Source organism: Electrona antarctica (genome assembly GCF_951216825.1).
Source record: "Electrona antarctica genome assembly, chromosome: 3".
Classification (NCBI taxonomy): Eukaryota; Metazoa; Chordata; class Actinopteri; order Myctophiformes; family Myctophidae; genus Electrona; species Electrona antarctica.
Genome location: NC_136808.1, coordinates 13305786 through 13328342, shown reverse-complemented (window position 1 = coordinate 13328342; position 22557 = coordinate 13305786). Strand labels below are relative to the sequence as shown.

Sequence of the window (22557 nt, the reverse complement as noted above, 5' to 3'; positions counted from 1 at the left end):
TTGAAATCCCTATCGATGATGTCACTGGTGGACAGGTTTCTGAACTGCCCACAGCCCTCTCATGAGACACAGTAGATTTTCTTTTTACCATTTTATCATGATTATTAGTTAGGACCTATTATATATGAAGATGGGTTGAAAAGTGGTGAAGTGGTCCTTTAAGTAGTTAACACTAACAGCAAGTATACTTCTTACAGCTTTAAGTTAAACTGCCCTGACCTTTCCACCAGGGCAGGTCAGGTTGTGGCCTCCTGGTGGTGCTATAATGTGGCCATTTGTTCTGGATGATTTGAGGCATTTTGTATCGAATGTGTTTTGCAAAAATCCACCTGTTGGTGGCAGTATAACAGGCCAATGTGAAAAGGGTGGGATATATTCCTCTGCCTAGTAGGAAAGTGTGTGAAATCTTTCACGTAAATTGCACGCTGCGTTCATGATTCAAGGCTTTTTGGTCAAAATGTGCCAGTCCTGCAAACTTTGAAAGCCAATGTTAGCCAATTAAGATGGAATATGAAATATCGGACAGATCCGTCTTGAGCACATGACTAAAGATACTGTGTAACGATTTGTGGGATTTTTGGACAAATTCTGGAGGAGTAATGGCAAAAAATGTGTTTTACAAAAGTCGGCCTCCTGATGGTGCTATAACAGGCCGGAAACTTTGGGGCAGAGCCGAGTTCATCGTTTGCATAGGGATTATGTGTACAAAGTTTGGCATGGATCAGGACAACGGTGCCGGAGATTAGCTGGTAACGGACACACGGAAGGACACGCACACACGGACGGAGTGCAAAACATACTCTCTCCCCATGCCTTCGGCCTGGTGGAGACAAAAATCTGAATTAACCCTTTAATGAGTTTCAAGCTGGTAGATCTGCTATTTTTGCTTAATGTCCCCCTAATTCTGCGGAATGTTTGGGACTGACTCACTACTAGGGTTTAATGTGTATCCAGTCGGCTCGTATGTGTTGTATCATTTTTGGGTAACATTGAACAACATTTTGGGTAGAACAGCGGGTTTCCAAATTCCTATTCAATCATATCAATTTAAGGTCCATTATTTATTCTGCATTTTAAATTGAGCCACGCCACAGACCACCATTTGATGCGATTTAGCCTCTCAGACCCAAAACGTAGAATATTTTGTTGTTGGTAAAGATTTTGTCCACAATTCCTCAAGAGAGAACAGGCAAACGATCAAAATAACAATTATTCTACATTCTCTAACTGTGTAGACTAATTGTAAATTAGTAATGCAGATGTTTAGCTATAATTTAACTCTTGAGGGCGTTAAATGAAACCAAATGGACCCGTAGGGGTTTTTACCATTTGGTTACCAACTCTCCATCATTTAGCTGGGGACCACCTGGAACCCCCTCAACGACCACTGGTGGTCCCCGGACCACTGGTTGAAAACGTAGAAGAAGGGAGGGCCGTTAATGCAACGTCATGACGTTACTATGCGTAACTGTGCGCGCCGGCGCGAGAGAAGATAAAACATGGCGCGGGAAACACAGGAGTGTGCTTCTGCTGAAATGGCTGAAACTAGCCGTCAAGTCGGAGGATACCAGGAGAGGGCTGTTGTTGTTTGTCCTCCCGCGGATCAACTGACGCAACTGCACGACTACGAGGCTCAGTTCTTCCGCTTCACCCCGGAGACATGCATGATACGGATTGTCGATGCCTTCCAGGAGACTCTGTACGGGATCTTACTGGCCGTGGAGCGTGTGTTCGTGAGACAGAAGTTGAACAACAACAACACTGAGCTGCGGGCGGCGGACGGCAGCGAGGAGGAGCGTCTGCGGAGGGCGAATGAGTGCAGCCAGAAGCTCCAGCAGTTCCTCCAAAAACGTTTCCAGCGCCTGGAGGACAAGATGAAGACGCTGCTGACCAACAACTGCTTTACGATACCGACCAACGCCCTGTTGACTGAAGACGAGCAACACAGAAAGTACCCCCAAGACCTGCAGGTAGGTTGACCAGATCCAAACTGTTCATGGGAGTGACAATAATTATTGTTTGTGTCTTTGTGGGACAAGTCGTACGGGAGTGTTGGCAACTTATATTTAGTGTGCTATTAAATGCCTAGCCCTGAAACAGACCCACTGCACACAAAATGTGGTAGAAACAGAACTACACATTCACCACCTGCCCACTACACCAACTACCAAGACATCTGACAGAGACATACTTCCCACCGATCACACACACGTGACACACCCAACATGTGTTTGAAACTATGACCAATGACAAAAAACTCCCATACCTATTGGGAGGAATACAACAATGTGCAAAAGATTCCTAGACGGAGTGGATTGTACTGTAGCCTAGGCCCTCTAGGGGACATTTCTCATGATATTTTAATAGGCTTAAAAACACATTTTGCAGGGAATGAGAGGGATTTACAACAGAAAGCCAACTATTAGGGGACTAATTATGATGGCATTTTACACTGATGCCTGCCAGTCGGTCACAATGTGGGACCAGGGTCTCAATTTGTGGGACGTCTGGTCACCCTACCTAGTACCTACAGCCAGGTAAGGGTTGGCGAACACTGATATAAGGGAATGATGAAACCAATGCCATAGGCTGATTTTGAATTCGTTTCCCAGTTAAAAGCTACAGCGGGTGTAAAAACATGGCATTCTGCATTCATATGACTGACCTTACAGTACACTAAACTCTAAAGGATGAAATGTCATTTATACAAAATGATAATGGCCTGTTTTGTCTTGGAGCAAACTGACAAACTCACTTGGATGGTCATGGTATTTATTTGGTAGAAGAAGCTGCAATTTCTGCAGTGCTGAATGACAGGTCTGCTATATGGCCCACACAGTCCATGTCACCTTCTCACTTAAATCCACGGTCTTCAAAAGGGTCTGAGAGGCTAAATCTCTTCAAATGATCCGTGGCTCATATGTCATATAAATAATGAACCTTGACATGAAAAGCGTTGAAAACCACTGCTCTAGAGTCTACCACAGACTATGAACGTACCCCAGGCCATCAACAATAATCGATTGGTGTAAATAATATTTACATGATCTAACAAATGTTTAACATTTGTTTCTTAAAATGGACAGTGTCATTTGGGAATTGGAATAACAGACATGAACAAGTTTATGCATAATATATCCTCTTATATGCAAAAGAACGCTCTTACTTATACCTATAGAGTACTGAGTGACATGCCTGTTGTACCATGAAAACACATGCCATGATTTTGTAAGTGTAACTAATGCACCTATAATATGTGTGTGTGTCACAGGAGGTGCTGAGGCTGGAGTCCTCTATTGCAGAGCTGCAAAGGGCCTACGAGGCGGAGGTGTGCGGCAGACGGGCCCTCCTGGCGGAGCTGGAGGAGCAGAAAGAGACGCAGGAGCTCCTGGATGGCATTCTGAAGTGGGTGGAGGAGACGACCGAGATGACCAAGGAGGATGGGACGACGGGAAGGTTCCAGGGCAGCATCCAACAGGTGAAGGAAGCCATTAAAAAACTCGAGGACTGTGTAGCGGAGATCTACCGCAAGGCTCCGTAGTGTGTTTCAAGAGGTGCAAAATAAAATGAGTCAATGAGAAGATTAATGGGGTTGATTGATGTGGCTATTCTGGTGTGGAGGAGGGGGATTTTTTTTTCAGTGCACAATTTATGTAAAATGTACAGTTCATCATTCAATGATTGCTTAATTTAGTTGTTTATGGGAAACTGAAAATAAACAACTGCTTAAAATTGAATAAAGAGATTTGTTTACAAAAAAGTTGTTTTTCAAAAACGTTTTTCTTCTCCAAATAGCCACATACCACAGATTTTGATGCTACTGTATATTACTATACTGTATATAGCTATAGCAATTCAAGAACCACTGCTGTACATAACTTGTTGTGACTGGGATTACATCCCTGCTGGAGCAGTCCCTCAGTTGTGTTCTGAGGTAGACGGATAACCACTGGATTGATTATGAGACTGGATTTGCATCCACTTCATGCTTTGCTCAGATCCACTCTCTAATATGCAAGTGTGCATTCAAGAAAGTGTGCCTACCGTTGCTGTTAGGCAACATCTCTCCATATGTCAACTTGTCATGATTTTGTGTTTTTGTAAGATTTTGTAAAAATTGGAACAGTTTACTTTCTCCCCATTTTCTGAAAAGTAATGCTTTTTTACATGTCCACCTAACTGATGTGGTATAATGCAGGAGGTAGTTGTGGCCTGGTTTTCTCGTGAGACAGCGCTCAATTTCTCCAAACTCCTTAATATAAAACAGGTTTACCTCTGGATGGCTGGGTGTGAAATGTGCACAGTTCCGCACACAAAGATTTATTTATTTCCGTCTGCATGCACCAGAAAATGAAAAAGCATAAAACTGCTGTAATTAAAATGCATAGAGTTAAAATTATGCTGCATAGAAATGCATATTCAGAGTTCATAATGGTAATGTATATCTCTGGCCATCTTGATGGGCTGGCAGACATGCATGAACCACATCGCTAGAAAGCACAAAATGCGACGATGCGCGTTTTTCATCGCTAGAAAGCACAAAACGCGACGATGCACGTTTTTCATCGCTAGAAAGCACAAAACGCGACTATGCACGTTTTTCATCGCTAGAAAGCCCAATTCTTTAGGACAATATTTTTTCAGTGATGCCAAAGCAGCTTGCATGTTTTGGAATTACTGCAAATCTCCAGCTGCTGTTTCTGTTTTGTCAGTTTGTCAAAGGGATATAATGTTTCCGTGCCAATAAATAATGAATCCCACTCAACATACCGATACTGATTTATTAAGTGGTGTGAAAAATAATTGATTCAGCAATGCATTGGAATTCGGCCATGCATTGATACACCAACATGCCATAATCGATTATAGCCTAAATATAATTATATATCATTTTGCTGTTTTTATTACTCTGTCTTGTGAGCATTTTTCAGCACTAACCCACTTGTTGAGATATACTGCAAGACATTTCTGACAGCAAATATTCTCCAGCAGAGGGCCCTCTGCATATTGAATGTTGACATACAGTAACTGGTCTACTACTATTTTCATAGTGCGTGTATAATTGGTTTTCTAGTTAAAGGACCACTTCACCACTTCAACATCTCTTCATATAATTGGTCCTCACTAATGTTCATGATAAAACACCACCATTTTTTCCTACTCAGTCTGTGTCTCATAGGAGGGCTTTGGGCAGTTCGGACACCTGTCCACCAGTGACATCATCATTAGGCAGATTTTTTTTTAAACAAGATTTGTTTTAAAATATATTTAGATTTTCATTATCGTGAGAACGATGGCTTCAACTTTTGCATTGCAACTTTTCAGGAAAAGAAAGCCTGCCGTTTCTATTAGCTTGGATTCACCATCGATGATGTCACTGGTGGACGGGTTTCTGAACTGCCCACAGCCTTTCTATGAGACACAGACTGAGTGGTAAAAAAATTGTGGTATTTCATCATGAACATTAGTTAGGACTAATTATAGGAAGAGAAGTTGAAAAATGGTGAAGTGGTCCTTCAAGAGAACAAATTTTGTCAGGGCCATGAGAGAACAATGTGATGGACGTACTACTTACCGGTACTCACTTACTTGCCGGTTATGATGCTATATATGTCGTCGTGTTGTGACTTAATTCTGCCTGTCTGTCACTCCTATATGGTGTCTCTGTTGGACCAGACCAGGGTTATTTTCCCTCCGAAACCTGGGGGGGGGGGGGGGAAAGAGTGTCTCAAAATGAACTGTTAAAACATCTGAAGATTGGGACACTAGTCAACACTAGGTTGTAGCACATATTTGGAGATTTGTACAATATACTGTCCTTTCAATTAATTTGTACATTTGAACCCCAAATTTAACAATGGTGATTGATGACAGGATATTAACTCTGTAACTCTAATTGCTATGCTGCTGCCTCATGGAGACTGATTTCCCCCTGTGGTATCAATAAATGTCTATTTATAACATTTCACGTCATAAGGTTTTATGATGGCTAAATTGCATAAAGATAGGAATTCTCTCCTTGTATTGTGGAATGGATAAATGAGACCTAGTCATTGAATAGACTTGAGCATCACTGAAACCACATTGTGAGTTATCTTTCTAAACATTTGAATAGTTGTGTAATCTGTTGTATTTCAGGATATGGATGCAATTGCAGATCAACTCTGCTCTAGTTTCATATATGGTGAATTTTCTTTATTGGTTTGAACCTTTTATCTAACAAGTCTCATTTAGACAAAAATGTATTTTACAAGAGAGACCTGGCTAATATAGACATGATTAATACAGAGTTCCTTACAAACACATTAGCAACATAGACATATGATATGATTAATACAGAGTTTCTTACAAACACAATAGCTTGTTGCATTTCAATTTGTTCTCTTCTAAATTGTCCCACTACAGTGTATATGTACATTTATCACGTAAGTTACGCAACACTATTCGCAAATTCTGACCACCAATAATTTGTTTTATTTAATAACAGTTAAAAATGAAGTTGTTGACCTAAAAGACTCATACGTTTCAGTTTAAGTGATTAAGGTAAACCATATACAGCATGGTACAAATAAGTGAATTATGTTGGTTTTGGGACCCAGGCTCCATCAAAAACATACTGAGTTGTCATGTAGGACCAACCAAAAGTAGGCCTGCAACTCATTTTGTAGTCAAGTAATAGTTTGAGGAGTCAAAATGTACAGTGTACAATCCACAGGGAAAACCACAGAATATGTTCCAAGTCCCAGACAGGGTAATTTCTTTAGTCTGGAAAACGACTTTGATGTAGTTGACAATGGCTGCTCTCATTTGAACACTCCATTGATGAAGCAATGGCTATATTGATTTTGTAATGCAGACCTGAAAGCAACCGACACTGTCGTCAATCAGATTATTGAATTAATTTATATTTCGAATATGGCTCAGATTATTGATCAAGTTTCCATTGAGAGGAAAAATGAGAGCTATGAAAGATGTAGCCGTCTGTCTGAGCTAATCTCACAAACCACTGAACAAATTGGTGCCAAATTTCTTGTGCACACTTACACTATAGGTCAACATAGAATCCCACAAGTCTTTGTTCACATTACATTGTTCCCATAATACTTCTTGAAAAATGTGTATATATATAATATATATATATATATAATATATATATATATATATATATATTTAGAACTCAAAGGGAGTTGATTTTTCCAAGATTGGGCATGGATGGCAACATGGCCAGCCACTTTCAGAGCATTCACTTAATAATGGTAGTACTTCTATAAGAGGAAGTAGATGGTAGTCGAATCAGGCCGAAACCGTGCCCAAATATGGAGTCCTACATCATACAACTATAACCACCACACCAAGTCTGAGATCTAACATTAAGCCACTTTAGTGTTTCTGAAAAAAGTGACTGTCAGTCTGACAGTCACTTAGTGTCAGTTGGCAAACTCATAACATATTTTACCGTAATTCTTAAAACATCCCTTACAATCTATTAAACAAGATTAAGCAAAAACATGTTAATCTTATTTATTAAGGATACACCACATCTCATGTGGTGAAATGTCTCAACAACACTATCTGGCTGATGTCCTTATTGCTGCTGTAAATAGGTGATATTCTACACAGAATATCTGGCTGTGCAAGTGTAACAATGTTTGTCTTGTTTTATTATTGTGTAGCAGTGATGTGTTCAAACCTGAGACACAGGCTCCCACTAATGGGCTCTGTGCATAACTAGTCCCAGTTTTCAGAAGGAAGACAGAGACAGACAGACTGCCTTTATTCATCCCAAGGGAAATTCAGTTGTCATTAATTGCAGCACATGTAAGAATGAAACAATATAGTCAAAGTCGCAGTTTCGTATGCTTAAATGTAGGAATCTACCCAGATGCCTTTTAGATGTGTTGTCGTCATTGTCTCCACCAGGCCGAAGGCATGGGGAGAGAGTATGTTTTGCACTCCGTCCGTGTGTGTGTGTGTGTGTGTGTCCGTGTGTGTGTGTGTGTGTGTCCTTCCGTCCGTCTGTTACCAGCTAATCTCCGGCACCGTTAACCAGGTCGATGCCAAACTTTGCACACACACTCCCTGGATGCCAACGATGAACCTCTGCCCCACATTTTCCAGAACGGCCTGTTATAGCGCCACCAGGAGGCCGCTTTGTGCAAAACAAGTTTTTGGACAGTACACCTACAGATTTTGTCCAAACATCACACAAATTGGTACACAGTCTCTCTAGAGCCATTCAACAAAACAGGTCTTTCAGATTTCTCAGACTCCATCCTGATTGGCTAAGATTGGCTTCCAAAGTTCGCAGGAGTGCTCAGTTTCAAACAAAATGCTGCAAATCATGAACACATCGTGTGATTTCCGTGAAATTGTGCACGCACATTCCCACTAGGCCGAGGAAGAAATGCCACATGAACATTTTCAACTCAGCCTCATGGTGGCGCTATAACTGGCCGAAAAGTGTTTTTACCTCTAACTGCATGGATCTGTGGATAACTTTGTATGCCAACTCCCTAGAGGCCAAGGAAAAACCTTTGCCTGGAATTTTTCACATCTGCTCTTTATAGCGCCACCAGGAGGCCGACATATGTAAAACACATTTTCTAATATTACTCCTTCAGATTTTATCCAAATTTCACGCAAATCAGTACACATGTTCTCCATAGTCATGTGATCAAGACGGGTTTGTTTGATTTCTCATAATCCACCTTCATTGGCTACGATTGGCTTCTAAACTTTTCAGGAGTAGCCCGCTTTGTACCCGTTTTGTACAAATCGCCACAACTACTCAACGCAGCGTCCGATTGCGGTGAAACTGTGCATGCATATTCCCACTAGGCTGAGGAAGAAATGCCACTTGACAGTTTTCTAATCAGCCTCATGGTGGCGCTACAACAGGCCAAGCCGCGTCTCACACACACACACACGTTTATATATTACTCCTACACATTTTGCCAAACATCACACACACTGGTGGAGACGGTTTAATTGCAAGGACCCCCAATCTGGTACAGTAGCCCTAATGCCCTTTGCTGCAACAAAGGGCATTAGGGCTATGGACCAGAGCTAAGTATGCTAATACATTATGCCACATACCCCAACACTTTGAGTGTTCCCCCACCCCCATGACCATAAACATGATAAAGAACTCGTTTTAGGTTCTGTTCATTATCAGTTTGGCTAATGTCCTAAATCATACACTTTTCCATCTTTAGCCTTAATACCTCCATTGATGGGATAGTTGGTAGCTTTAAACACCTTTCTATAATACTGTGTACTAATCTTTGAAATCTAGACTGTAAGTGTAATTGATTGATTGATTGATTGAAGAATTTATTAACAGTTTGCAGAATTACAGTACATTTCAAGCACAAACTCAATACAAAGGCTGTTAACTGTGAGTGGACGACCCAATTAAGCATTACACTTGTTTCCAATAGGGTCCACCATGTTCAAATCATCAAAACATTTAGAGACGTACAAATAGACACTTCTATAGACAGAACAGGAATTCATCATAAAGGAGGTAAAAAGGGAAAAGAAATATATACAGTGAGGGGAAAAAGGGGGGGGGGGGGGGCGGGGATTCAGATTTTACGGGGGCCAGTTTCGAATTGCAGCCATCCGTAGGTGCCCTTTGAGAGCGGTTTTGAAGGAGTCAAGGGATTCGCATGTCTTAATGACAGTTGGTAGGGCGTTCCACATTTTGGTGGCATAGGAGCGAAAAGAATTTAGTCCCTTGTTTGTGCCGAATCTGGGTTGTACATGGTTCGTTGCACTCCCTCTGGTGTTGTGGGTGTGGACTTCGTTAACATTAAGGAAGTATCTAGACAGGTACATGGGTATCTTGGTGGTGTATCGAATCTTGTGGACCAGACCCATTGCAAGATGCTGTACTCTGTCGTCGACCCTAAGCCATTCCAGCCTGTCGAAGTGGGCAGGGGTGAGGTGGGTTCGGGGGGCTAGATCAAGTAGGAGCCTGACCAGTTTGTTTTGGGAAGTCTGGAGCCTGGTTTTAAGGGCCTTTGAGGTGCTGTGGTACCAGGAGGTGCATGCATAGTCAAAGAAACCCTGTACAAGGGCTCCTGTTAAGGTCTTCAAGGTGTTTTTGTTGACCAGTGAGGAGATCCTGTAGAGGAATCTTGTTCTATGGTTGACTTTTTTGATTACGTTGGTGGCCATTTTATCACCGGAAAGATTAGCCTCCAGGATGGAACCTAGGTAGGTAATTTCATCTTTACGTGTGATAACATTGTCACCCACTCTAACCAAGAAGCCATTTGCCTTGCTGAGATTACTAATAGAGCCAAAGAGAATGGATTCAGTTTTTCCCAGGTGTAAAGATAGTTTGTTATCAGCGAGCCAGGTGCAGATTCTACCGAGTTCAGAGCTGAGGGCATTTTCAACCTGCAGTTTGTCCCTGTCCGAGACCAGCAGTGCTGAGTCATCTGCGAACAGGAACAAGTTGCAGTCACAAGCTGAAGTCATGTCGTTTACATATATTAGGAACAGTAGAGGCCCTAGTATGCTTCCTTGTGGAACGCCACAGCTCACTGGGAGGGGGGGGGACAGTGTTCCGTTCACTTCCACCATCTGTTCTCTCCCCTCCAGGTAGGATTGCATCCAGCTCACTGATGTGCTATCCAAACCAATTGCTTTTAGCTTGTTAACCAGTATGGAGTGGTTCACGGTGTCAAAAGCCTTTTGGAGGTCCAGCATGACCATGCCGCAGTATTTGCCAGCGTCCACCTCTTGTTTGATGTGGTCGCTCAAATAGAGAAGGCATGTGTCAGTGGAGTGGGATGTTCTGAAGCCAGATTGGAACTCGTACAATAATTTATTAGTGGCAAGATACTTTTCAACCTGTTCATAGACTATTTTTTCCATCACTTTCGAGATGGAACTAAGAATAGAAATAGGGCGGTAGTTGCCGGGGTCTAATTTACTCCCTTTCTTGTGCAAGGGGGTTACTTTGGCCAGTTTGAAATCTTGGGGGACCTGTCCCTGTTTGATGGAGAGGTTTACTATGTGGGTGATGATTGGAGCTATAGAGATGGCTGAGTCTCTGAGAAATTTGGAGGGAATGTTGTCATGGCCTGTGGCCTTGTGGGGTTGGAGGGCACTCAGTTTCTTAATTACCTCATCAGTTGTTACCATAACTAGTTTAAAATCGTCTTTACAAACACCTAGGTTTCTGTAGAAGGTTGTAATGTGCTCTACACCAAAGAGCCCAGAGTGGGAGGGCAGTTTGTTAACCAGAGTTGTTGCTATGTTTGTAAAGAAGATATTCAAGTAGTTGGCCACATCAAGGTTGTCAGTGATGAGAGTGTTGTCCGATTTGATGTTTATGTTTGAAAATCTGGTTTTTAGTTTCTGACCATAGCTTAGTTGATTGTTTAGTAGCTTCCAGAGCTCATGAGGATTGTTTTTGTTTTCCTGAGCTTTATCATTAATGAAGTTACTTTTAGCTGATTTGGTCATGGCAGTTACATTGTTTCGTAGCTTTATTCGTTGGGTATTTAGGTTGTTCAAACGAGCTTGGCGAACACTGTCGAAGCGCTTGGCTAGCTTTGACTTGCATTTTAGAAATTCAGAGCATTTTTTGTCTCTGGCTTTCATTGCAGCCAGTATGTCCGAATTCATCCATGGTTCCGAGCGGGTTTTGCCCCTGGTGGTTCTCAAAGGAGCCATGTTGTTCAGTACTGATGTAAATTTGGTTTTGAAGCCAAGCCAAGCTTCTTCGACAAGTGTGCTTTTAAGCTCATCGGACCAATCCAGACTCTCCAATACTTGGTTAAAAACCTCACTAGAGTAGGTTTTGAGGTCCCTTGATATGACTGTTTTGTAAGTACATCTTCCCACTCTTTCCAAGTGACAAGTCTTGAAAACAATTTTCTGTTTAACCTCCTTCCATGACTGATCATTGACTAATACGGCAAGGATGGTTTCCCACATTTCAGTGATATAATTCAGACCCTATCCCTAACCTCATGACTATCTATATCCCTAAATAAGTCTACTTGCCAGCCCATAGAGCCCCTTTGTGAACCTGGACATTTTGAGTACCCTATAGTTTTGTTAGAAATATATTGTATGGGTCCCCAGCATTTAGAAACTGCCGGATGCTAACTTGCATGTTGTGTAATTTTAATAATTAGCTGGGGTATCATTGACAACCTATGGCAACATTTTCAAAATTCCATTGTGCTTTAAGTGGCATGTGACATGTCAAACTGAGGGTTTTCATGATTCCGATTCCATTGTAAGCATTAGCTTTGCATGAAAAACTCTCATTTGGCTAAAAACGGTTATAGTCATCACATATAACAAATGTGATGAGGTCGAGCAGTCATAACAAATGTGATGAGGTTGATCAGCACAGTTGGGCAAGTGCCTATCATATATGGCCCTGTGTTTTTCCATGCAAAATGAATGCTAGCAATGGATTCAGAATAATGAAAAACCCCTAGTTTGAAATGTCACATACCACTTAAAAGCATAATAAAAATTTGAATTGTATAGGGTGTCAATATACCCCAGCTTATGCCAATTGCCCAACATATGCAAGTTAGCATCCGGCAGTTTCTAAATGCTGGGGACCCATACTCAACATTTAACAAAACATTAGGGTACTGAAAATGTCCAGGTTCACATTCTGGCAAGTGGACTAAAATGTAATAGTAATGTTAGGTTAACCGCACGCAGAATCCATATATGTCCAGACTAACGGGATGTCAGCGTTTGTTTCCAAGGTATTTCCCATTAAAATGTTGGACTTCCTCACAGCATAATTGCTTGGTTTTCAAGAAAGAAAAGTCACTTTGGCAATGAGGGAGAAAAAAAAGAAAAATAGCCGTCTGCCTGTATTTATATCTACATATACACCAACACACTGCTGCCGTAGTATTAGGAGTAGTTGGGGAGAAATGTCAATTTGCCATATCATTTCCAGAGTGATTTACATTAAGCAAGAACAATCTGGCAATACAAATAACCAGTTGTCAACCTAAGGGTTTGCACACACCAAAAATATGCGTTTGACCGTCATATAGCCTTTGCGCAAATATGTGTACCGATTAAACAACTTTCCAGAATACACAGAACTTTGTCCAAAAACTTTTATTGAAAATGTTAAAAATCAGTCATTTTCAATTGAAAATGTTAAAAAACAAATGCTGCTTAGTTTCCCCATAAAGTACAATAATCCCGACGACGACTACTTCCTATTTGCTGAAGCCGTGCCAATGACGCAGCAATTAACCTGGAAGAGAACATAATGTTACATTGAAGACCAAACACTGAATGAACAAATGTCAAAACAAGCCGCAGCAACACGAGAAGCATATTGCTTAACTTTTCCAAAAAAAAAAAAGAGGATCTGCTTAATATATTTTAGTGTTGGTTTTCCCAAATATAGAATCATGAGCAATTTTACATACATTTTCAAATCTTATACTGCGCTTAAATGAAGTTTGGTTTCCATGGAGACACCAAATTGTGTTTGGCTAGCAGCCTGAAACCCAGTTTAAGCAGTTACAATGTGTGCTCAAGAAATACAGTAGATAAGTACTACCCACCTTGCTAGCAAACCTCAGGGAGTTCAAAGTCTCCCCAAAGTTGTCAGTCTCTGGGGAGATGTTGGCAAACATCAGCCTGATGGGGTGAGAAAAAGATCAGGTCAGGTAATGCATCCCGACAGTGTTCCAAGACAAACTAGTCAACTCTAAACTAAATTTGACATTTGTGGATTTCAGAATAATTGTGGTCTCCAGGTTCAAACTCACGTTTTGCTGTTTCCTCCCAAAAATCCCTGAAGAAGATAAGTCAGTTTGGAATTCCTGTATGGAATGAAATTCTCCTGGAACACAAGGAAAATATGGTTTTAGCCTGGCCCAAAACAGAAGCTCCAGTCAAAAAGCAACAGATTGGAAATGAAAGTAGCATTCATAATTTCATATAACTGAGTGCAGGGTTCAGAGAATGACAGACCTTGTTTGCCAGGGCAGTGATGACAATGCCCAGCTTGGTGAGTGAGCAGTTAATGGCCGTCATCTCTTTGAAGCGATCACCTTGTGCCTGGCTCTTCTGAACACGCTCACTACCAGCCAAGTCCACCAGGCATAGGGTGGCTGTACAGATGAATACAAGTCAGCAATAAGAAAGTGTGATTGAGACAAACGTGCAAAACACAGACCGCCCCAAAAAGAAAAAAGATAAGTCAAGAAATTGTCTTTTTTTTTGGGCCTTGGGGCTTTGCCTTTGATAGGACAGTGGAGAGACTGGGAATGACAAGCAACGGTCATCTGACCTTAATAAAGTACTCACAGTTGCACTTCAGGTCCCTGCCTGTGTTCTCTCCCCTGATGCCAAGCTGGAACACTGAGTGGGAGCGAGAGGAGCGGTCATTGACAGGGGTCTGAGCGGTGGCACGATTCTGGTTCGCCAGGGCCATCAGATCGATCACCTGACAATTGGGGAATATAATTGGCATCTTTAGTCAGCTTGGGAGATAAATGAGCATTTACATGAAGTGCCACATCATGCTCAACACATTTCAATACCAGGTTGAAAGTTAAGTGGCTATGTAACAACTACAGACAATAGAAATAAGTGTGCTGTACCTGGTCCTCTGAAGTGACCTTCTTGTATGTAAGGTTTGTTACGGTTCCAGTGTTGTCGGCAGACTTCCGGATCTCGTGCTCAGGCCGGTTGCTGGCCTTGCCGGTGTAGAGCAAGTCACGCAGAGTCTCATTGTAAATCTCTACGAAACTTGCTGTGAAGGAGAACTGGGGGAAACGAGTATTAGGTGAGAACTTCCCTCCACAAATAGGATGCTCTATAGCAGGGGGTTGTAACTGATTTTGACCCAGGGACCACCATTCTGACTAAGAGCAACCTGGGGACCACCACTATTGGGCTGATCACCCGTCCCACATCTCTTGGAACAGTCCGGAAATAGCACTACTGTCCCGCAAATCAAAGATATGGGAAAATAATTGAGCATGCCATAATAACAATCTTTAATCATATTCGAGGGCTTTGAGAGAAATGACTCCAGACTCTCAGAGGGCAGGTGTGTGTCTGTATTCAGCTGTGATGTTAGTTATGCATCAAAGCAATTATGTTTCTGCACTGCACTGTCAAATAGGCCGACACCTGGCTTTTGTTCAAGCTGTTAACTAGGCTACATTTGGTTGTATGAAACACTGATTTATAAATAAATCAACTGAAGATTGAAAGAGCCAATGTTGATAATTTAAAAAAATCCCCGCAACCACCTGCAATACCTCCGGACTACCGGTTGAAAACCCATGCTCTATAAGTTACTTCAAAACCTAATCCCAAGGAATTTAAACTTCCATCAGACCACCCCCAGACTCGCATTGTGCAAGGATATTACAATTTAAACTCCCATCAGACGACCCCCCCCCCCTCCTCTCTCTCATTAGCAGGCAACTGTGCAGCACTATCTCAGTTTCTGGCACGACAGCACCCCTACTGGTACTCATGACTCACAACACAAACATATGTTAACACATAGTCACACACACACACACACAGGTTAACACGGACATTGCTGTTCCTTGGAGTGGTTACACCACTCAAAAAGTTAAATGCACAGGGTGACCAACCTGCCAGCCTTGCTCCTCCAGTTTCCTTGCTGCCTTAAACACCTGCTGCACTGCCCGTGGAATGACTCCCCAGCCATCTTCTGAGTCTTCTCCCTCCATGGTGTGAGTTTTGCCGCTCCCCGTCTGGCCGTATGCAAAACAACAAACGTTGTAACCATCCAGGGCCGACTGTATGAGGAGGGAGAGCTCTTCAAAGACCTGGAGGAAGGACAGCCAAAATAAATAAACAGCAAATTAAGATGTCTCACCATAACAGGACAATGAGTGAGTAAGAGTATATAAATACCTCTTGCTGCGAGGAATGGGGCCCAAAGACCTTGTCAAAGGAGAAGGAGTAGTTCTTCTGTGTATCTGTACGACCTGTATGAGACTGAAGGATTAAATAAAAGTTGATGTTATGTCCATTGTTTATGGAGGCAGTGATAAGAGCATGCAGGTATAAAAATAAAAACTAACATTGCCAATATGAATCCAGTGATGACAAAATGAAGTCTACTGTCTGCAATTACAGGTTGGCCCCCGATAACGAAAATACCCAAGTGGACCCCGAGCGAGAACCGCACAGGTCGGAATCGGACGAAATTGTCACGGATCCAGTCGGGTTTGGTTTAACTGAAAGTTTTCGGAGCGGGTCGGAATCGGTAAAATGTCAGATACATTTCGGGACCTCTTTTTGGACCTGTGAAAGTGTGAAGAGCTCTAGTTCAGACTTCATGGGGTCAGTCATCTAGTATAAGACTCTAGATTTGGACATGGGTTCAGACTTGACTGCAACACTTCCCCTTTGAAAAATAACAAGCTCACAAGTGGTGAAGTTCAATCATCATTAGTGGAAACACTTCAGTGAGAAATTGTCTGGGCAGTTCCCAGGTATAACTTCTGGTATGAGAAGAGTATAGTGCTCAAAGATTAGTTTGTTTTCTGCGTTGAACCTTTAAGTCATTGGTCTAACCCAGCGGTCCCCAAATATTTTTGTCCGTGCTCCCCCCCCCCCCCCCCGCTCAGTCTCGTTGTATTTGGCCGGAAATTATACATTTTTAATATGATTATGGCAAATAATCAGTGCATCACTGCACTGAGAGACATGCAGCTGCTGTATACTCCTGCAGCTGCTCTATACATCTCCTTACAACAGTGTTTTACCAGATTTAGCCATTTGCGCTAAACAGCATAAATGGTAAATGGTGCATTTATATAGCGCCTTTATCCAAGGCGCTTTACATAGACATTACATTCACACACAGATGGCGGCAGAAACCATGCAAGGTACCAACCAGCACATCAGGAGCAATTAAGGGTTCAGTGTCTTGCTCAAGGACACTTCGACACCAACTCTGGGGGAGCCCGGGTTCGAACTGGCGACCTTGCGGTTACCAACTGGAAACTCTACCCCTGAGCCACCGCCGCCCGCACCAGCATAAAACCACCCTTTTCATGTCATGCACCCCGTAGAGGGCGTTTGCGCACCACAAGGGGTGCACACACACCAGTTTGGGAAGCGCTGGTCTAACCAATATAGGCATAATGGACTCACCTCCTCACTCTTGGCCAGAATCAGGGTCTTGTCATCATGGGCAGGGAGCTGGATGTGGCCACCCATCCCTCCAGCCAGAAGAGGGCGCACTCTACAGAAAACTCTGATGTTCCCCTATAGAAGGAAACTAGTTTGAATTCAAAACATGACAGGGTAAAAGACATTTCCCCATACATACTAAGACTAATAGGCACATTAAGAAATTAGATACAGTAACACATTAAATGTAAACAAACCCAATTTATTATAAATGGGGGACCTGACTCTTACAAACTAAGAAAGGAGTGGCTCATATTCTACCCACAATGGACAGAACAGCTACAAGTTTTGTGACTGTCTACTCTACACTTAAAGACTTCGAGACAGACTATGGCACCTATGGGAAAGCAAGGCTGCACACAATTTGTCCCATTTACAGTTCTAAAAATATCAGCAATACAACTGATGCTCATTACTGAATGCAATTCATAATTATAGGCACATCATGCATGCACGTCTATGGAGTGGCAAACACTTCTCTCCTTATATGCAGACAGAGCCCTACAATGCTAAAAACTTGCCTTGAGTTCCTGGATGACGTTGTGTAGGCACCGTCGCTCCATCTCGCCAAAGTGGATCTCATCCCTCTGGCGGGCTACCGTCTCCTGGCAAGAGGTCAGCTTCTCCTCAGTCTCTCTGAGTGACATACGGTATTCATTGTAATCAACTTAAATGTCCATTTTCATATTATAATAATTAGTCTAGGACTCTGTCAGGATCAAACTATTGATTACACCCCTAGTGATAAGACATACCTGAGCCGACTCTGCTGTTCTCTGATGATGACGTCCTTCTCGGTCACTGCAGCCTTGAGCGACTCATTGCTCTGATCAGAAGACTTTACTTTATTCTGATATGCAGTGAGCTTGCCCTGCATATCAGCAACCTTGCCTTTTAAGTCCCAGCTAGGTCGCTTTGTTCCAGCTGACACACCTGCTTTTGGAACTGTGGCTGAGACAGGCCTTTTAGCAGCTACACCTGTAGGACATCAAAATGTGTGTTTCTTTTAGCTGTGCCAACCGCTCTAAATCATCAAGGTGCCGCTCACATCACACAAGTGTTATTTAATTACTTTTATACCAACTAGTTAAGTTAACAATGTAATGAACTAAGTGCAAATAAAGCCAAAAGATGGCTTTGGTGTTGGAACCATTAACCACAGTTCAGGCATAAGAGCAGGGGCTAGGCCATTTTGTTGCAGGGCAGCACAGAGACAACATGGGTCTCTGCCTGGCAGACACCCAGAGCTACTGGGGTGTAATCAAATTACTTGAGGCCTTCCTGGGCTCTGTGCAGCACGTAAACGCCTCAGACAGTGTCCAAAATGTCCATTAACAAACTGCACAAAGTCAAAGACTGGGAAGATTCATTTAGGTTACCCAATTTAGGTTGTTGTGCCTCGTGTTAACACTTTGACAATTAAAATCATCCATTCCCATTGTTGATGGGTGGCCTAGAGCTGACAAGAGTTTAACCTCTGCAGTCAGACTTAATGTAACAAATTAGCTGATAACAGCTAGCCTGGGCAGCATTCCTTTTCGGGTTTATGATCTGGTCGGGAGCCCATGATATCGTTACATCATGCTGTAGTCATTGTTTTGTAGTCAGGCCCTCAAATCGATTTTTCCCCATAAAAGCTGCAGGCTACGAGAGAACGAGTCACGCTTATTGTTATTCTTCTGGTTTGAGGGAAATGAAGTTCCAGATTGAGGATTCCGGCCTGATGACTACAACATGACATAACGATATGATCCACTCCAGAGTACAGACCAGATCACACAGCAATTTTGTAACTCCAACTAGGCTTTCCTCCAGGGGGGAAATCCTGGTGACGCGAGGTTAGATCGCATGTTTCAGACAACTCACCTCTAGAAGGCCCAGCAGCAACAGTGGCAGCAGGATGGCCCATGGATCTGTCTGGTTTAGCTGAAAGGCACAGAGGGTGGCAGTGGTTACTTAATTTTTTAACTTATTCATAACAAAAAGCTTAAATTCTTGTCAAATGAAAGACAGTCCTGAAGATGGTTGGTTGGACCCTACACTCCAAATCTAGAGGAGTATATAGTTATATTTGTATACAGTACACAGTGACAGTCTCACACTGAGGATTTTCAGTGTATGGTGAACTTACACACAGGGGGTCTGGCACTGGCCGCTGGGAGTCTCTTGGTGCCTATGGTAGTGGCTGCTACCACCTCAGACTCCTTGCGCTGCCTTTTCTGCAGAAACGGCATCAATAATGGGTTAGGGGTCAGAACATGGTACAACCACAACTTTTTCCCAGCCCTTGTGGTTGTGATATTTAGCAGGAAATTAAAGTAATTTTTAAAGGTGGTTTTTAAACTGTTGCAATTCGAAACTGGCCTCCGTAAAATCTGAATCCCCCCCCCACCGCCCACCCCTTTTTCCCCACACTGTATACGTTTCTTTTCCCTTTTTACCTCCCTTATGATGAATTCCTGTTCTTTGACTATATAGAAGTGTCCATTTGTAAGTCTCTAAATGTTTTTATGAATTGAACAAGGTGGACCCCTCTTGTAAACAAGTGTAATGCTTAACTGGGTCGTCCACTCACAGTTAACAGTCTTTGTATTGAGTTGAAATGTACTGTGATTCTGCAAACTGTTAATACATATTTCAAAAGCAACACAAACCTGGGCAGGCTGGCTTTCATGGTTATCTGAAGCATTGGCCAGGATCGGTCTCTTTGTGGAGTTCATTGGCAAGGGGAGACGAGAGACGGCATTGGGCAGATCTGCGTTCTGTTGTATATTATACACAAATATTTAAGTTAAATCTTAGAGAAAAGAACCACAGAGAAAAAAAAGTTACCACGATAGACTGTCGGGTAAATACATTTAACACCAACGGTGACCCACCTCCATTGTGTTCGTTTGCTCTTGATGTTCTTCCTAACAGAGAAGGCGATTGTTAATGTTAACTCACTGCACAGTATACGGTACATCAGTAGGCTATTTAGAAACAAACTAACATTTAACGTCAACATGAGACAGAAATCAGTACTTTGTATTGAGTTGAAATGTACTGTGATTCTGCAAACTGTTAATACATATTTCAAAAGCAACACAAACCTGGGCAGGCTGGCTTTCATGGTTATCTGAAGCATTGGCCAGGATCGGTCTCTTTGTGGAGTTCATTGGCAAGGGGAGACGAGAGACGGCCTTGGGCAGATCTGCGTTCTGTTGTATATTATACACAAATATTTAAGTTAAATCTTAGCGCAAAGAACCACAGAGAAAAAAAAAGTTACCACGATAGACTGTCGGGTAAATACATTTAACACCAACGGTGACCCACCTCCATTGTGTTCGTTTGCTCTTGATGTTCTTCCTAACAGAGAAGGCGATTGTTAATGTTAACTCACTGCACAGTATACGGTACATCAGTAGGCTATTTAGAAACAACCTAACATTTAACGTCAACATGAGACAGAAATCAGTACCGCGATTGCCCGTTGTGAATAATGTGTAGATTAATAATAAAATAAAAATAGTTTTCCTACCGTGTTTGCTTCAGTTTACTGCTGACTTGACTGGCTTCAGTGGCTTCTTGGCAACACCTAAAAACTCTGAGACTCCAGGACAGCAGGCTCTCAGACAGGTTGAGTTGTTGCGGCTAACATACAATAACTTAATGGGCAGGAAGTCAGGCAGTGTATATATAGCAGGCCACTGATTGAGGAGGTAGTGAGAGCAGGTGTGATTAGGGATTGAGAGAGAATGACAGCAGGTGAGGTGGGTGGATCCAATCATGTAATAGGCCAGGGGGAGGGTTGCTTGCTGTTGCTCACTAGGACAACTCTTTTCTACAGTCTGTAGATGACTACATGGAAAGGGATGTTACTGTATATAGGGTTGCATTACTCTTATTGTCTCCAGCAGGCCGAAGGCATGGGGAGAGAGTATGTTTTGCACTCCGTCCGTGTGTCCGTCCTTCCGTCCGTCCGTTATCAGCTAATCTCCGGCACCGTTGGCCCGATCCATGCCAAACTGTGCACACACACTCCCTGGATGCCAACGACGAACCTCTGCCCCAAATATTCCTCAACGGCCTGTTATAGCGCCACCATGAGGCCGATTTAGGCAAAACACATTTCTGTAGATAACTCGTACACATTTTATCCATACATCACACAATTCGGTATACACTATCTCCATAGTCATGTGATCAACACGGATCTGCACAATTTCCCATCTTCCATCCTGATTGGCTAAGATTGGCTTCCAAAGCTCACATAATTGGTCCGTTTCAAACAAAATGCCACAAATCACAAACACAGTGTCCAATTTCCATTAAATTATACACACACATTTCCACTAGGTCGAGGACGACATGCCGCTATTTCCCCCCCCAAATCAGCCTCATGGTGGCGCTATAACAGGCCAATTCCTGTTTTTACCTATAACTGCATCGATCTGTATACAACTTATGTATGCGCACTCCCTAGAGGCCATGGAAAAACATTTTCCCTGCATCCCTCCACATCTGTCGGTTATAGCGCCACCATGAGGCCAAATCGGTACACATGAGGCCAAATCGGTACACATGATCTCTGTAGTCATGTGATCAAGACGAGCCTGTTGGATTTCTCAGATTCTACACCGATTAGCTAAGATTGCCTTCCAAAGTTTTCACGAGTGGCCCGTTTTGTACAAAATGCCTGCTCATGTCCTGCTCATCCAGAATTCTATCCTCAGAGATGCTATGAGTGATCTGGCTCTGCATTTCCTCAACAAAATGAAGAAAATTGTTGCAAGAAACAAACAAAGAAACATGTTTATATTACTCCTAAACATTTTGCCAAACATCACACACTCCTATCCTCCTGGTGGAGACCTGTGCCCAGAAGGGCACTTTTTCTAGTTCTTAATTGAAACTGATGGCATGGTTAGTGTTGCAAGTGTTTCTCATTGTAATCAGTAGGGGGCAGCATCTGCGTGTCTGAACTAAAACCTGCCTCTGGGAATCCACATCATTCACAGGATGATTTACACAGTAAGCCACTAGGGGGCGGCAAACTGGAAACACACATTTATTCAGCATACCTGAATGGTGAACATTGTATTTGTGAAATGTTTTGACAACAGAGTCAAATTACATTTGTAATATGTTTTTTATAATTAATAATAGTAATACACTAAACCAGTGGTTCTCAACCAGTCTGGGGACCACCAGTGATCCTTGAGGGGGTTCCAGGCGGTCCCCAGTTAAACATAAAATGTATAGGGTAAGTGGTATATTTTGGTTAAAACAAAAGGTTTTTGTTAAAAGGTTAAATCACTGTATTCTGATAGTGTTTGTTCAGCAACAGGAGTCTCATGTCTCTCTAGC

The 22557-nt window shown here is 42.4% G+C and overlaps 2 protein-coding genes across 2 annotated transcripts; one reads left to right on the top strand and one right to left on the bottom strand.

Annotated features, from left to right (window-relative positions):
* Positions 1–1480: 1480 nt before the first annotated feature.
* On the top strand, positions 1481–4765 carry mis12 (MIS12 kinetochore complex component). Its single transcript, XM_079497204.1, has 2 exons — positions 1481–1970; positions 3272–4765. The coding sequence occupies exons 1-2, from the start codon at positions 1500–1502 to the stop codon at positions 3539–3541; spliced, it is 741 nt and encodes a 246-aa protein (XP_079353330.1). The 5' UTR covers positions 1481–1499; the 3' UTR covers positions 3542–4765.
* Positions 4766–13122: 8357 nt separating this feature from the next.
* On the bottom strand, positions 13123–20846 carry LOC306920086 (carboxy-terminal kinesin 2-like). The gene is made up of 18 exons (XM_079496710.1): positions 20729–20846; positions 20524–20556; positions 20298–20405; positions 20085–20117; positions 19860–19967; positions 19337–19424; positions 19072–19131; positions 17961–18183; positions 17727–17841; positions 17167–17280; positions 15919–16002; positions 15633–15830; positions 14622–14786; positions 14326–14464; positions 13990–14129; positions 13785–13858; positions 13578–13653; positions 13123–13261 (listed from the first exon to the last, which is right to left on the bottom strand). The coding sequence occupies exons 2-18, from the start codon at positions 20527–20529 to the stop codon at positions 13217–13219; spliced, it is 1776 nt and encodes a 591-aa protein (XP_079352836.1). The 5' UTR covers positions 20530–20556; positions 20729–20846; the 3' UTR covers positions 13123–13216.
* Between the last annotated feature and the right edge of the window lie 1711 nt (positions 20847–22557).

What these genes read in the sequence shown, in the direction of transcription:
- mis12 (XM_079497204.1), top strand. Translation starts at nt 1,500, where the DNA reads ATGGCGCGGGAAACACAGGAGTGTGCTTCTGCTGAAATGGCTGAAACT. An exon ending in AGTACCCCCAAGACCTGCAG is followed by an intron (nt 1,971 to 3,271) that starts GTAGGTTGACCA and finishes TGTGTGTCACAG; the next exon opens with GAGGTGCTGAGGCTGGAGTC.
- LOC306920086 (XM_079496710.1), bottom strand. An exon ending in ATGAAAGCCAGCCTGCCCAG is followed by an intron (nt 20,118 to 20,297) that starts GTTTGTGTTGCT and finishes CTTCTCTGTTAG; the next exon opens with GAAGAACATCAAGAGCAAAC. An exon ending in CAGGGACCTGAAGTGCAACT is followed by an intron (nt 14,130 to 14,325) that starts GTGAGTACTTTA and finishes TCATCTGTACAG; the next exon opens with CCACCCTATGCCTGGTGGAC.